The 15,476-nt window shown below is 42.1% G+C and overlaps 1 protein-coding gene across 2 annotated transcripts; it reads left to right on the top strand.

The window, feature by feature from the left end:
- The first annotated feature begins 3,963 nt into the window (after positions 1-3,963).
- On the top strand, positions 3,964-11,780 carry LOC142295657 (microtubule-associated serine/threonine-protein kinase 4-like). Of its 2 annotated transcripts, XM_075338759.1 has the most exons (17): positions 3,964-4,234; positions 5,176-5,277; positions 5,728-5,821; positions 6,121-6,191; positions 6,567-6,652; positions 6,988-7,196; positions 7,670-7,808; positions 7,904-8,036; positions 8,178-8,343; positions 8,498-8,599; positions 8,852-8,974; positions 9,120-9,229; positions 9,307-9,649; positions 9,704-9,851; positions 10,166-10,254; positions 11,090-11,179; positions 11,399-11,780. In XM_075338759.1, the coding sequence occupies exons 1-17, from the start codon at positions 4,007-4,009 to the stop codon at positions 11,530-11,532; spliced, it is 2,367 nt and encodes a 788-aa protein (XP_075194874.1). In that variant the 5' UTR covers positions 3,964-4,006; the 3' UTR covers positions 11,533-11,780. The 2 variants fall into 2 exon arrangements, with proteins under 2 accessions (XP_075194874.1, XP_075194873.1); XM_075338758.1 differs by having other exon boundaries at positions 9,307-9,851.
- Positions 11,781-15,476: the final 3,696 nt, after the last annotated feature.

Genomic DNA, 15,476 nt, shown 5'->3' with positions numbered 1-15,476 from the left:
TCCTTTGCTTCTCATTGATGAAAATATTTTTTCTAGCTTTACATGATTTGATCCCTGCCTCTAGGAGCCTATTAAGAAATGTTCTTGCCATGCACCCCAGCTGCCATTTGACATTACTTTTGTAGGTCACTATCATGGCCAGCCAAATCTCCAGACCTGAACCCCATTGAAAACCTCTCGAATGTAATTAAGAGGAAGATGGATAGTTACAAGCCATCAAACAAAGAAATGCTTACATTTTTGCTCCAGGAGTGGCATATGGTCACCCAAAAGCAGTGTGAAAGACTGGTGGAAAGCGTGCCAAGATGCATGAAAGCTGTGATTAAAAATCATGGTTATTCCACAATATATTGATTTATGAACCCGTCCTGAGTTAAAACATTAGTATTGTTGTTTCTAAATGATTATGAACTTGTTTTTTTTTTATTATTTGAGGTCTGAAAGCAATGTATGTTTTTGGAGGGTTTTTTTACCATTTTTTATTTTCAGAAAATAAATACAAAATTTTTTGCTTGGAAATTTGGAGATGTTGTCAGTAATTTGTAGAATAAAAGAACAATTTACATTAATTCAAAAATATACCTATAAAGAGAAAAATAAAAAAAAACTGACAATTTTGCAGTGGTCTCTTAATTTTTGCCAGAGCTGTATAGATACAATCACTATCCAATCACAGTGATCAGAGAGCGGGGACCAATTAAATGGGTCCCTCATCTCTTCCGGTGCTGATCAGCTGTCAATGACCGCTGTGGCACAGATCTGTCACTGTGAGTTTTTATACAGTGACAGTTATAATCCATGATGGACATAGAACGTCAGAATGCTGGTACTGACACCTGCTCATGGTGTTCTATGTCCGTCATTCATTATTAAGAAGTTAAAATTATTTTGGTCTCAACAATATGATATTTCACAATTGTCATCAAGAAATGTGTCCATGTAGGACACAAAGTGACAGATAAAGGGGTGTTCTCATCTCCAAGATCCTATCCCAATATGTACTTGTCAAGGAAGGAATTTGGGTGAAAACTACTAATGGAGTCTCCGTTTGGGATATCCAGGGACGGTGCCGTATTAGCTGTATACCAGTGCCGATATATCAATGTATAAGACAATGAACACAGACATGTTCTCCTTGAGCCAGCGTCATCAACAACTCAACTAGTGTATTGGAAGACACCAAATTATACAGTTTGCATCTCTAACCTCGAAGGTAAACAGGGAGTACTTTCACTCCTTAATTTCTCACAATGCAGTTTGTTTCTTATACATTCTTTCTGTGTGAACATCACTGATAACACTTTTGCAGCTTCACATTCTGGCTTCATTATCTTTGGTTAACTCCTTCACGACTATACAGCTTAGAATTATATTATGGGTCTATGCGATGGCTACATAGACAGACAGATTATTATGCAACTACATCTATATTTTGATTATTTATATACACAGATATACTTATTACGTTTCAACAAAGAAGTTATAGCTCAATGCCACCTCCACATACTCAGCATAATAATAGTAATATTAGCAAATAACTCCAATTAGAAATGTAGTATAGTTTTCTTGATAAGGTCATTTCTCTTCCCTCATGTGCAGGAATGGTAGTAGCTTAGATATTCATGGTTACGACCACGAGCAATTAAATACATAACTAACTGTTACTACGTGAGTGGATGTAACCATGAAGACCTAAACTGCACATGAGGTAAGAGACATGGCTATATCAGGAGAACTATACTACATTTCTAATTGGAGGTATTTACTAATATTATTATTATACCACATACTATATATTGGGATAGGATACTAGAGATGGAAATACCCCTTTAATTATTCTATGAGCTATTTTCTATAAATGTATGCACATAAGTGTACACCACTAGGAGAAGTCATATATTATAAATGGGAGGGAAAAGAGAAAATTACTATGTGACTAAAAAATATACAGTGCCTACAAGTAGTATTCAACCCCCTGCAGATTTAGCAGGTTTGACAAGATGCAAATAAGTTAGAGCCTGCAAACTTCAAACAAGAGCAGGATTTATTAACAGATGCATAAATCTTACAAACCAACAAGTTATGTTGCTCAGTTAAATTTTAATAAATTTTCAACATAAAAGTGTGAGTCAATTATTATTTAACCCCTAGGTTTAATATTTTGTGGAATAACCCTTGTTTGCAATTACAGCTAATAATCGTCTTTTATAAGACCTGATCAGGCCGGCACAGGTCTCTGGAGTTATCTTGGCCCACTCCTCCATGCAGATCTTTTCCAAGTTATCTAGGTTCTTTGGGTGTCTCATGTGGACTTTAATCTTGAGCTCCTTCCACAAGTTTTCAATTGGGTTAAGGCCACTGCAACACCTTGATTTTTTTTCCCTCTTGAACCAGGCCTTGGTTTTCTTGGCTGTGTGCTTTGGGTCGTTGTCTTGTTGGAAGATGAAATGATGACCCATCTTAAGATCCTTGATGGAGGAGTGGAGGTTCTTGGCCAAAATCTCCAGGTAGGCCGTGCTATCCATCTTCCCATGGATGCGGACCAGATGGCCAGGCCCCTTGGCTGAGAAACAGCCCCACAGCATGATGCTGCCACCACCATGCTTGACTGTAGGGATGGTATTCTTGGGGTTGTATGCAGTGCCATCCAGTCTCCAAACGTCACGTGTGTGGTTGGCACCAAAGATCTCGATCTTGGTCTCATCAGACCAGAGAACCTTGAACCAGTCTGTCTCAGAGTCCTCCAAGTGATCATGAGCAAACTGTAGACGAGCCTTGACATGACGCTTTGAAAGTAAAGGTACCTTACGGGCTCGTCTGGAACGGAGACCATAGCGGTGGAATACGTTACTTATGGTATCGACTGAAACCAATGTCCCCACTGCCATGAGATCTTCCCGGAGCTCCTTCCTTGTTGTCCTTGGGTTAGCCTTGACTCTTCGGACAAGCCTGGCCTCGGCACGGGAGGAAACTTTCAAAGGCTGTCCAGCCCGTGGAAGGCTAACAGTAGTTCCATAAGCCTTCCACTTCCGGATGATGCTCCCAACAGTGGAGACAGGTAGGCCCAACTCCTTGGAAAGGGTTTTGTACCCCTTGCCAGCCTTGTGACCCTCCACAATCTTGTCTCTGATGGCCTTGGAATGCTCCTTTGTCTCTCCCATGTTGACCATGTATGAGTGCTGTTCACAAGTTTGGGGAGGGTCTTAATTAGTCAGAAAAGGCTGGAAAAAGAGATAATTAATCCAAACATGTGAAGCTCATTGTTCTTTGTGCCTGAAATACTTCTTAATACTTTAGGGGAACCAAACAGAATTCTGGTGGTTTGAGAGGTTGAATAATAAATGACCCTCTGAATAAACTTTTCTCAATTTAAAAAAATAAAATAAAAAAGAAATAACATTCTTTTTTGTTGCAGTGCATTTCACACTTCCAGGCTGATCTGCAGTCCAAATGTCACAATGCCAAGTTACATTCCGAATGTGTAACCCTGCTAAATCTGCAGGGGGTTGAATACTACTTGTAGACACTGTAGATTTAATTGATAAGAATTAAAATCTACTATTGTTAAAAACTGCACTATATTTGTGAACCCATAATAGATGTGCACCAGATGATGCTGGGTTATCCCACAGTAATGAATTTCTTACTGATACAAAACACTATAACTTTTATTGTATATAACAGATATAAATAATTTATCTTACAACATAAAAATACCCTATGTGATTAAATATAAAGCCCCCATAGCTATGTCCTCCATGCCTGCATCTGGTACTAATGCTCAGCTATCTTGTTGCCTCGTTAAGGGTTGCTAAGCAACTTCCCTATAAGGTATGATACCCCTTTAAGAATAGAACTCGGGGTTCCATTATGACATCACAATTAATAATCCCTACTTATTCCAGTGATTACATTCTAATTCTCACTTTGACACTTGTGGTCATTGCTGTTAGTGATAAGCTATATAGCTCTTCATATACAGATCGCGCTTTGCATTTTACTTGAAATGTCTGGAATTTCTCCAGATAAACTTCAGAAGTTAGCACTACTCCAGGAGATTCTTATCAACTATGACCCTGACTTTGTGCTACTACTACCCTGTGGCGTCCTCAGCTTCACTTACCGGCTGGTTCTGAACCTAGTGAGAGACTGCCTGACCAAATACAAACATGGTCGAATTAGCTCAGAATATCTTGAGCATTTACAGAAGAACATCAGGACATCAGTACAAGAGGTAAATAGCAGACAATCTGCACAAATCTTATAAAAATAGTAATAATAGACAGTAATTAAGGAATAAAAATGTAAGTCTAATATGTAACAAGTACTCTGATAAGAATAGCCGAAGAGCCATAATAGGGCACACAGGCTACATGAGAAGGGAGAGGGTGGGATTTAAAGGGTTAATTGAATTAGGGGTGGGAAGGTTGTGATTGTGGCGGAATAGGATTGGTTAACTCTTTAAGAACAAGAGAATTTTTCGCTTTTCTGCTCCCATTTTTCCATCACTTTCTTTCAAGAGCCAAAAATGAGTTATACTTCTATGGACATAGACATATGAGGGCTTCTTGTTGTTTTATTTGCAAGAAGAGTTGAAGCTCTGAACAACTCTATTCTCTTCACCATACAATGTACTGAAAAACGGGAATAACATTTCAAGTGTGATGAAATGGTAACAAAAACACAATTCTGTTTTTGTTTTTAATGCTTTCATTATGCAGAAACGTGACCTGAGAACATTATTCTCCACGACAGTCTGATAACTGTGATATCACACAGGCGGTGAGATTTTCCTGTATAACTTATGGAAATATAATCAGAATCTGCTGAAGTTATTGTTGAGGGAATAGCGACTTCGGTTCCATCCCAATATAACTAGCGGGCCTAGATCTTGTGGGGATTGGGGGTATAAATGTGGAATATTATTACCTTACTCCTTGTACCAGTGCGCTTCTTGTAGAGTCTAATTCTTAATTAGTTAGCAGTCATGTGTCTTATGTACATACACTGGGTATGGAGGATATACGAGGAGATTTAATGGTTTACAACTACCGGATCCCTCGTCAGATCCCAATATAAGCATTTTAGTGCAGATAGGAGTAAGATGGTGACATAAATGGCCTCCTCCATTCTGACTTTCACTCATGATTTTCTTGTTTATTTTCATCTCTATAGGCTGAAGAAAAATCCCAAAGTGGAGAATTGGCCTTTATTAAACTACTGGCCGAAAATGTCCTGATGATAATAGAGTACCCATTGTGCCCACTGGAGCATCAGGTAAGGATCCATCATCTTCTATATCTCATGTCATTGTTGTCTGATCTCCAGATTTCCACTCATGTAGCAGAAGGTCAGACTTATGATGGTCGCATTCTCCCTTTTGGCTCCAGGCAGACACAGGATATTGTATGACAGCCTGCCTCTGCGGTTCTATCTGTAATGGCAGTCTGTACTCAGCGGTGTGGCATTTGTATTATGCTTCTGTCTCGCTCGGTCATCACAATCTTCCTTCTTATAAATGCTGCAGTTCTGAGAAGTTATTACAGAACAGTTGTATATACAAGACCATTATATATTAATGTACATTTATTAGAGGGAGCGGCTGGGTATAGTTCATCCCACACTCAAATTATTAAGTAAATCCAGGTTTAGTCCTTCCTGCCTTATACATACTGTAATTAAGTATTTCTGAAATGTTATATTAATTGTTTATATTGTATCCATCAGGAAACATCAGAAGGTGACTCCGAAGAGAGGCAACACCTAAATAGCCCTGACTGTGATACCAGTCAGCAGGGGCTTAATACTGATATGATAGAAGGTAAGCTGACCATCAATATCTTACATTCAAATATCAAGTAATAGAGAACGGCAGAGAATATGTACATTTACTCTGCATCCTCTGTATGAGACCGGTAGCTGCTCAAGAACTCCCTATAGACTATAATGGAGGGGGTCTCATAATTCTGCTCCTCGCCTCTCAGCTTAAAAAAATAATAAGAGGCTCATGGGTCCAGGATCATATCATTGTTGGGGATTCAATCAGATCTTGAGCAGTCACACTCATCTATTCATATAGACTATTACATGACGTCTCTTCATTATTTATCATTATTTTAGGAATAACTGTGCCGGCAAATACTGAATGTGGAATATGTGAGACACCAGAGATCGTCCACGAATCTGCCAGTGTAAGTATCAGAGGGACGTCTGTATATCATCAGATGACGGGGTACGAATTACACATCCCATATTGTATCCCATATGACAATGGGATGTCTCTGTTCTTCATGTAGATCAGACCTATTATATGTCAAGATGGCATTTCTCCTGCCTCATCTGTGTGATGTCACTCATCACCCCCTGCAGTACAATAATATATGTATATGGAGGATACAACCCTTTAATATAAGAGCGTCTGTGGAGGGTCCGGCTTGTATCACGTCCTCTACATCTGCTGCAGTGTAATCAGCAGGACATAATATAAAAGGGAGATGTTCCTGCATCTGGAGATTTTATTTTTCTGTAGTTTCTATGACCTAATATAATTTCTTATTAATTTTTAGGCCGTGAGTGGATCCTTAAATGTGATGAAAAATCCTTCTAAGAGCGACTTTGATCCGATCAAACTGATCAGCTTTGGAGGTTTTGGGTGAGCTTTGCTTTGATGTAATATTTATTTCCCAGGGCTTATTATGATGATACCTATGTCTGTGTCCTGCTCATGTAATGTTCTCATACAGAAATTATGAGTCCACATCACAGTCCACATCTGTTACTATTCAGGACAGATGGGATGGATTGTGGATGAGGACCTACCATAGGTGATCATTTATGGAGTGTTAGTTTATGTATTTGTAGATACGGATTTCTAGAAATGATCTCACATCTAGTATTAACCATTAGTACAGAAGAGCATTTGATGAGGTCTATAGACAGATTATTAGTAACAATTGATAATTAATCATGGATTTTCCTCTTCTCCAGTGCCGTCCACTTAGTGCGCCATAAAGCCACAAAGCAGATCTGCGCCATGAAGAAAATGGACAAGCAGAACCTGAATGATAGATGGAGTCTTGAACAAGCCTTTCTGGAGAGGGACATCTCAGCAATTGCGGATTGTCCATTTGTGGTCTCCATGTTCTGCTCTTTTCCTACTAGAAGACATGTTTGTATGGTGATGGAGTTTGCACCAGGTAGGACACATCCATTGTATCTATAAACTGCCCACGTCTGCTTAATCCGAGCACCTTATATATACCCAGATTGTGACCACAAGGGCGGTTACATGTCCGCACAGCATTTACTATAAGGTATCTATTACCAAGATGCCTGAAAAATCATTGATCTCTGTGAAATCCTCGGGCGTATGTCCCGACTGAGTATAGCAGCAATTTCTGCTAAGGATAAAAGCATAACTTGTTTATATTTGAGCAGTTTTTATAGATGGAAATTTCACAGAGAAATACATGAGGCTTGTAGATGAGGCCGGGCTCTATCTCTGTGTATAGGGTAACTCTGTAGTATACAATATACGCTGTGCATTATACAGTTTATCTCTATATATGATTTCCTGTTACAATATCTCCTATTATTTCTCATTCACCCTCATCATGTGAAATTTTCATTGTAACAAACCCTCACCTGTGATATTTGCTTTCTCGTGTAGGAGGAGACTGTGGAAGTCTCCTAAGGAACAGGGGTCCTTTTCCTGCCACCGCGGCCCAGTTGTACATTGCAGAAACAGTTGTCGCTGTGGAATATCTGCATAGCCATGGTGTGGTGCACAGAGACCTGAAGCCTCAGAAGTAAGTGACCCCTGTATTATAATGACGGGGAAGAAAGTTACAGATTGTTATATAGAGTCTATGAGTTATTACTGACTCCATCTTTTCATTCACAGCCTCCTGATAACAGCTACAGGACATATTAAAGTCACTGATTTTGGGCTTTCAAAACTCGGCGTCATGAGACCAACGTCCAACGTCTACAAGACTCCAACTGAGGACATCATCAGAGAGTTTTGTGATAAAGAGGTCGGCTTTACTTACAGGATCTTGTACTTTACAGATCTCTTCTCTTTCTCCTTTTCTGATCATTTCTCATTTAGACGTTTCCATTGATGTTATTTGTTGCAATGATATTTATTGATCATCATCTCTTCTGTTTGTTTCCAGACGGTTGGCACCACTGCCTACATTGCCCCAGAAGTCCTCCTAATGAAAGGATATGGAAGACCTGTTGACTGGTGGTCATTAGGGATCATTCTATACACATTCGTTTTTGGACATATACCATTTACTGGGGCAAACAAGATGGAGATTATGCGCAGGATCGTCTATGGTAAGTAAAGTAATCTGAATGCGATGTGATGTCTCTGTTATTTGCGTTGATTTGCTCTCTGCCGAAGTTTCTATTTTTGTTAAGAAAAATGTTTTTTTCATGAAAATAAATGCAGATGTTTTATTTTCTGTAACACTTGCTTTTTATATAACAGCTGACATACCTTGGACATTTAATAAATACTGTCCACCACAAAGAGCTAAAGAATTGATCACTGCGCTGCTCCAAAAAAATCCTGCACATCGACTTGGGACAGGTAATATTATAATAGTATTAATAATGTTTTATTACACCTCAGTGACCAGACAAATGACCGTGTCCATGAGGATCAGCACTGAGGGTCTCTACTCCACCTACTTGTCCATTCCCCATTCTTCATACTATCACTACATTTCCTTCATGTCTGGCTCTGTTTTATCTTCAGATCAGAATAGCATAAACTGTACAGATATAGAGAAGTGTCTCTGACAATGACTGTGTTATTTTCCTTCTTGTCTTCCTTTTCCAGGAGGGGCAAATGAGATCAAAATGCATCCATTCCTGCGGGACTTGAACTTTGACAATCTGCTAAGTCAGAAACCCCTATTCGTACCTATTTTAATGTCAGATCTGGACACCCGCCACTTTAACAGTAAGTAACATGAGACGTCCTCCGTAGAAAACGGCTGTGTGTCTTGTCTTTCATGTCATGTAACAATCAGCTCCCATCATGATAACATGGTGACTGTCTGACCGAGTCTTATTCTAACAATCTCAAATAACACATTACTTTGCAGCTCGCTGTAAGAAAAACATACATGTGGATTCAGATGAGGAGGACACGAGTGAGGACAATGAGTGGTCAGAAGTCCAAAATTTTGTATCACCTTATCCAAGGTTTTGTAAAGTAAGTAAGTGGTCAATAAAATATATGAAAGCTATAGTTATAAAAAAGTTTTAAATTAAATCTATTTTATATTTTAGCTACATATCACCAATACTGAGAGGATGACCAATGAAGATCCTGTGTCACCTCCAGGGGGTTCCATAACCAATACTGAGAGGATGGCCAAAGAAAAGCCTGTATCACCTCCAGGGGGTTCCATAACCAATACTGAGAGGATGACCAATGAAGATCCTGTGTCACCTCCTGGGTGTTCCATAACCAATACTGAGAGGATGACCAAAGAAGAGCCTATGTCACCTCCAGGGGGTTCCATAACCAATACTGAGAAGGTGGCCAAAGAAGAGCCTGTGTCACCTCCAGGGGGTTCCATAACCAATACTGAGAGGATGACCAAAGAAGAGCCTGTGTCACCTCCAGGAGGTTCCATAACCAATACTGAGAGGATGACCAAAGAGCCTGTGTCACCTCCAGGAGGTTCCATAACCAATACTGAGAGGATGACCAAAGAAGAGCCTGTGTTACCTCCAGGAGGCTCCATAACCAATACTGAGAGGGTGACCAAAGAAGAGCCTATGTCACCTCCAGGGTGTTCCCTAGAAAACAGCGAAAAACCCTCAGACATGTGAGTAATGTATTATTACAATTATTATTATATGATTTACATGAGACGAGTAACACAAATCTAAATCCAGCATCCACCGCCCCATGATTGCTGATCTCTGTAGTCCTGGATTGTGAGAACACTGTAATAGCAGAGACCAGCAATTCATTTCCAGTTCAATACAATATTACTAGTTGAGTCCATTATTTTTGGTAGAATGGGGTCCTGAGTGGGTTATCTCTTCCGTATTGTCCTAATTGGCCTTACAGGCAGGTGTTCGTCCTCCTATATTGTTTTAACTTGTAATTTAGTTGACTTTTTTTTCTACCAAACAGAAAGAAAGAATCTTCACTTTCCAAATCTGATGGGGAGAGTCAGTGTTTCCCTGTTAATAACATTGCGGCATCCTCGCCTTCCATCTCAGGTATGTACAGATTTATAGATCACCCTATTATCTACTCTCTTATATAGCTATTAATTCCACAGTGCCTTACAGACATGATCATCACTGTCCCCATTGGGGCTCCCAATCTACATTCTCTATCAGTATGTCTTCGTAGAGTGGGAGGAAACTGGAGAACCTGGAGGACACCCACGGATTATACGGGGAGAACATACAAACTCTTTGCAGATGTTGTCCTTAGCCTATAATCCAAAAGTATAATGTGAATCTGCACATGAAGGATCAGGAAATTACTTACTTTATTCCCATTGTCCCCCTGAACATTGAGTTTTTATTTTTTTTTTTTATAAATCCCCCATACTTTCCAGAGTTATTAAGCCTTTATATTTAATGCAAAATTTTATGGTGTCTCCAATGGGGTGTGGCTCACAGGATTCTTTGGGGGCTTGTCTTCGGCTTCTACGCATTATTAAACTATGAGCCACGCCCCATGGTAAACGCCATAAAAATGAGCACAAAATAATAAAGGCCCATATCTCTGCAACTGATAACAAAAGACATCATACTGAGGGGAGCAGCGGGAATAAAGGAAAGGTGAATCCTGGAAACTTTTGACCTGGTGACGAGTCCTCTATAAAGTTACACTGAAGGTTTATGTAACTGATTATATAATAACACTTTGTCCTGCCGCAGATAATGTCATAATAATAAGCGGACACAGCTCCTTGGGGAGACACCACATGACGGCACACAGAATAGTGATAGATCCATAGTAATCAGGTCACATATCTCTATGAAGATACAAATCTAATCTTTTAGGAATTTATAATCTACATTTTTCTAACTTTTTGATTAGAATTTCCAGTTCAGGCGGGAAGAAGATCTGCTCTAAAACTGAGAAAACAGCAAAAAACAGAGACAGTAGAAGAGGGGGAGAGAAGGCGAGGTAAGTGTGACCATAAGCTCCATGTTGTGTGATGTCAGTGAGAATTCATGTGGAGCAGATGTGATCAGTGGTGGGATTGTCACATGTATGATGGCTGACGATGATCCCACACCTGTGTATGGAGAAGGTTCCTCTACCGTCCGGTCACAGTGACACCACTGTACTATCCTTTAATATGGAGTCCCATTACTTACACCAGTTTTTAATTTCTTCTCACAGGTTCTATCTTCCGCCGGATTATATCATCCTGCCGGCGTAGATTATCCAGGGCTGCTCGTGCAGTCAGAGAGAGCTGCATTTTTTCCTGCACTCAGCATGGCTCCATAGTCATCTCAGAAGATCCCTACATCTAGCGCCCTGAAGAAACTACAGCACATCCACCATCAATGCTGTGCTTGTATGGAAGAACTTGTACCATCTATGGGCAGCACGGTGGCTCAGTGGTTAGCACTGCAGTCTTGCAGCGCTGGGGTCCTGGGTTCAAAGGACAACATCTGCAAGGAGTTTGTATGTTCTCCCCGTGTTTGCGTGGGTTTCCTCCGGGTTCTCCGGTTTCCTCCCACACTCCAAAGATATACTGATAGGGAATTTACATTGTGAGCCCCCAAAAGAGAATAAAAATTTAAAATTAATTAATTGCCTTTTAAATTGAATTGATTATTACTGACATTAATGGCATATCAATACTATACATGTCATAAATGTCTGATGGGTTGGACACCAAACAGGAGAAGATTGGTTCTTTGTCTCCCATTATTCCTCTACACCCGGGCCAGAAGTGGTGTGATGACCAGAGATTCTGTTATTCCTAAATTACGTGTACACAGCGCCAAAATGGAGTTCTCAGTGAACTGTGTGTAACTGTTCGGATTCAGCCACCCAAATAATTAAAAAAATAAACGAAAAAGAAAGAAAATAAAGAATAAAGCAGGAGCGTTATACTTACCGAGTCTCCCACACAGGTGTAACACCACATCCGGGTCTGCTCATTAACCCTCATACATATTCACTGCATCCCCTGGTCACCGTCAGTCCCAGCTGTTGCAGACCCTCATCGTACACACCTCAGGTGCCGCAGAACCTCATCATACACACCCCAGCTGTTGTATAACCTCATGATACACACATTAGCTGCTGCAGAATTTTAGGCCAGAGTCACACTTGCGAGTGACTCACATGTAACTCACACGCGTCTCGCACTGCATCACCCGGCATGGCCTGCTGCTCTCCAAACAGGAGTGTACAGCTGCATTTGTGGCGCCCCTGACCTGGTAAGGCACCACTGAGTACTGCACTCATGTTAGGACAGTGATTCCAGGTAATTCCAAAAGGCCACAATGAGGTGTGTACACACAGACACATAGCAACCAGGTCTCACACACCTTTAGAGGGGACCCTTGGGTAGCCTCTGAAGAGGTTAGCTTTCAATTCTCAGCAAGGGGTGCAGTGGAGGGGCTGGGAGCTAGGTTGCAGTGGCAGTCAGAAAAGGAGGAGGAGCAAGCCAGTCTGAGAGCAGTGTACAGAAGTTGCTGAAAGAGGCAGACGTACAGCCACGCTAGTCAGACCCTGCACGTGTGGTAGCTGTTAGCAGGGGAGTACAGTGACCAGAAAGTCAGTCTGAAAGACACCTGAAGAGAGGCAGTCGAGTACGGGGACTGCTGGTGACCAGACACGCACAGGGAACAGGTCCCTAGAGCGGACATTCATTTACTGATCTGCTAAACCTGCCGGTGAGGGGACTAGAGGTTCCTCACCAAAGATACAGAGTTCGAGCCTCAGCAGCAACAGGGGGACCCATAAGGAGATAGGGCCAGAAGCCATCTCACCTGGTCCACGCTGCCGGCAAACGGGCCAGAAAGGGGAGAAAAGGCAGTAGCAACTTCCCTGGATGAATCCCAGGATACTGCTCCCAGGATACTGCAAGTCATGGGTTATCCGAAAAACAAGGAGTGCTAGGAAGGAGAGTTAACCGCTACCCTCATTTCGGCCTGGAGGAGTTCCTGGTTCCACCTGGTATAATCTCAGCATCGCCCGGGTATCTCACCAACCATATAAAAGTGAGGAAACAAGTTGAAAGACTTTCTGGATTGCGACTGAGTTATAATTGCGACTGAGTTATTCTGCGACCTGTTGTTCTACACACCCGAGCCCCTGGGGCCAGCCTCACTCACGGGAGGCCACACCACCAGACTGCAGAGTCCATCAGCCCCAGACGCTCGTTAAACCTGCAGTGGCGGTCACCCATAACCCTGACCGCAAACCGTGAGTGGCGTCACGACTCCCATGTAAATAAACCTGACATACCTGTTGCCAGCGGTAATCAAGTGGAGCCCCTGTGGTGTCCCAGAAGGTGGAGTGACGTCCCTGAGGCGACCGCTACAGGTGGGCGACACACATTCATTTCTATCTAAAGTCTGGCTGAACCCACTGAACCAACCTTCCTCAGATCTGCTCATTTCTATATATGAGGCCTCCAATGTTATTTTGCCACAAGATAAGGATCCTGCCTCCGATTTCTACTGCACGACCCCCAGGTGGAAGGAATCAGACTTTTCTTCCTGGCCTCCAGGAAAGCAGTGGCTGTTTTCAGTAGTTTCTCTGGCTGAAGCAGAGCGGTAGAGGCTAAATCCCAGTGGGCTAAAGGATGAATGCTGACATCATGCCTGGGTCACTTGATAGTGGTGTTTTCAAATTGCAACCCGATGTTTCCAGATGGAATAAACATTATTTTTTTAATTCAACGTGGCCATGGAGTTGTTTATAATGGAAGCAGGAGAGTGGGGGTAAGACCCCCCAGATGATTGGAGCGGATGGTAGGAAACATCGCCATGGCCACCAACCAAGCCGGTCACGCCTACTAACCTGCACCAGGTCCCTCTGTCCACTTGGATTTAGCCACAATCGAAGCAGAGCAGACCTGGCGCCGTCCTCCCCTTTGTGGTGAAAAAGGGAGAAGACAGGACGCAGAGCACAGTGGAGGGGGGGCGCCCCCTGCTGGAACCTGTGCACCGCAGGAGCAGGAAATGAAAGGGAACTTCTGTCTCCCTGGGGTGCCCCCCCTCTGCATTCTACCGGGCTGCGCCCTGTGTGACCGCACTAGTTAGTCGCAAATAGGTAAGGCTGGCCATGCTCACTGTATAGCCTATAATAGAAGTTGAGTGCTGGATTGAGTAAGAGGAGATAAATTAACTCTTGCAGGCATACCCCACATCACATAGTGAGAAGTGTGTACATGACAGAATTACTTTTTTTGGTGGTCACAATCTAATATATAAAGCTGAATGTGTGTGTGTGTGTATGTCCGGGATTGGCATCCACACCGTCGCAGCTACAGCCACAAAATTTTGCACACTCACACTTCAGGACCCCGAGAGCGTCATAGGCTATGTTTCGAGGGGAAATTTTAACCCCGCTCTTTACAGTTATTCGCCAAAAAACCTGCCTCCATTAAAGCCAATGGAGCTGGGAGCCACAGAGCAGTCAGAACTTCAGAAGAATGTGCAGCCACGCCCTTATATGGAATGTTGGCGTGTCACAATGCAGCCAGGGAAAGAGACAGACAGGGAAAGAGGCAGACACAGACAGGGTAAGAAACAGACATAGACAGGGTAAGAGACAGACACAAAGAGACAGACACAGACAAAGAGACAGACTGACAGGGAAAGAGACAGATAGGGAAAGAGAGAGACAGGTAAAGAGACAGACACAGACAAAGAGACAGACAGACACAGGGAAACAGACAGACAGGGAAAGAGAGGGAAAGAGACAGACAGAGAAAGAGAGGGAAAGAGACAGACAGGGAAAGTGACAGAGATAGACAGACAGACAAGGCAAGAGATAGACAGACAGACAGGGAAAGAGATTGAGACAGATGGAGAAAGAGACAGAGACAAAGAGAGAGAAAGAGACAGGGAAAGAGACAGACAGACAAAGATAGAGAGAGAGACTGAGAGATATATACAGAGGGGGAGACAGACAGAGAATGGGAGAGAAACAGAGAGACAGTTACTATCCCGGGCGTTAATATATTCTATTTATACATTCTATCCCGGGAATGTTAATACATTCTATTTTGTTAACAGCAGTTATTAACCCGGGCGAAGCGACAGGAAAGAGAGGGAAAGAGACAGACAGGGAAAGTGACAGACAGGGAGTGACAGACAGGGATTGACAGACAGGGAAAGTGACAGACAGGGAAAGAGATAGATAAACAGACAGGGAAAGAGATTGAGACAGACGGAGAAAGAGATTGAGACAGTCAGAGAAAGAGACAGACAGGGTGAGAGACAGACAGACA

The sequence above is a fragment of the Anomaloglossus baeobatrachus genome, chromosome 3, assembly GCF_048569485.1.
Source record: "Anomaloglossus baeobatrachus isolate aAnoBae1 chromosome 3, aAnoBae1.hap1, whole genome shotgun sequence".
Taxonomy (NCBI): Eukaryota; Metazoa; Chordata; class Amphibia; order Anura; family Aromobatidae; genus Anomaloglossus; species Anomaloglossus baeobatrachus.
This window is presented reverse-complemented; position numbering and strand designations above follow the sequence as displayed.

Bases quoted from the DNA above. Each gene is read 5' to 3' on its own strand.
- LOC142295657 (XM_075338758.1), top strand. From the start codon at position 4,007: ATGTCTGGAATTTCTCCAGATAAACTTCAGAAGTTAGCACTACTCCAG. The intron at 6,653-6,987 runs GTGAGCTTTGCT...CCTCTTCTCCAG, and splicing joins ATCAGCTTTGGAGGTTTTGG to TGCCGTCCACTTAGTGCGCC. The intron at 9,230-9,306 runs GTAAGTAAGTGG...TTTATATTTTAG, and splicing joins CTTATCCAAGGTTTTGTAAA to CTACATATCACCAATACTGA.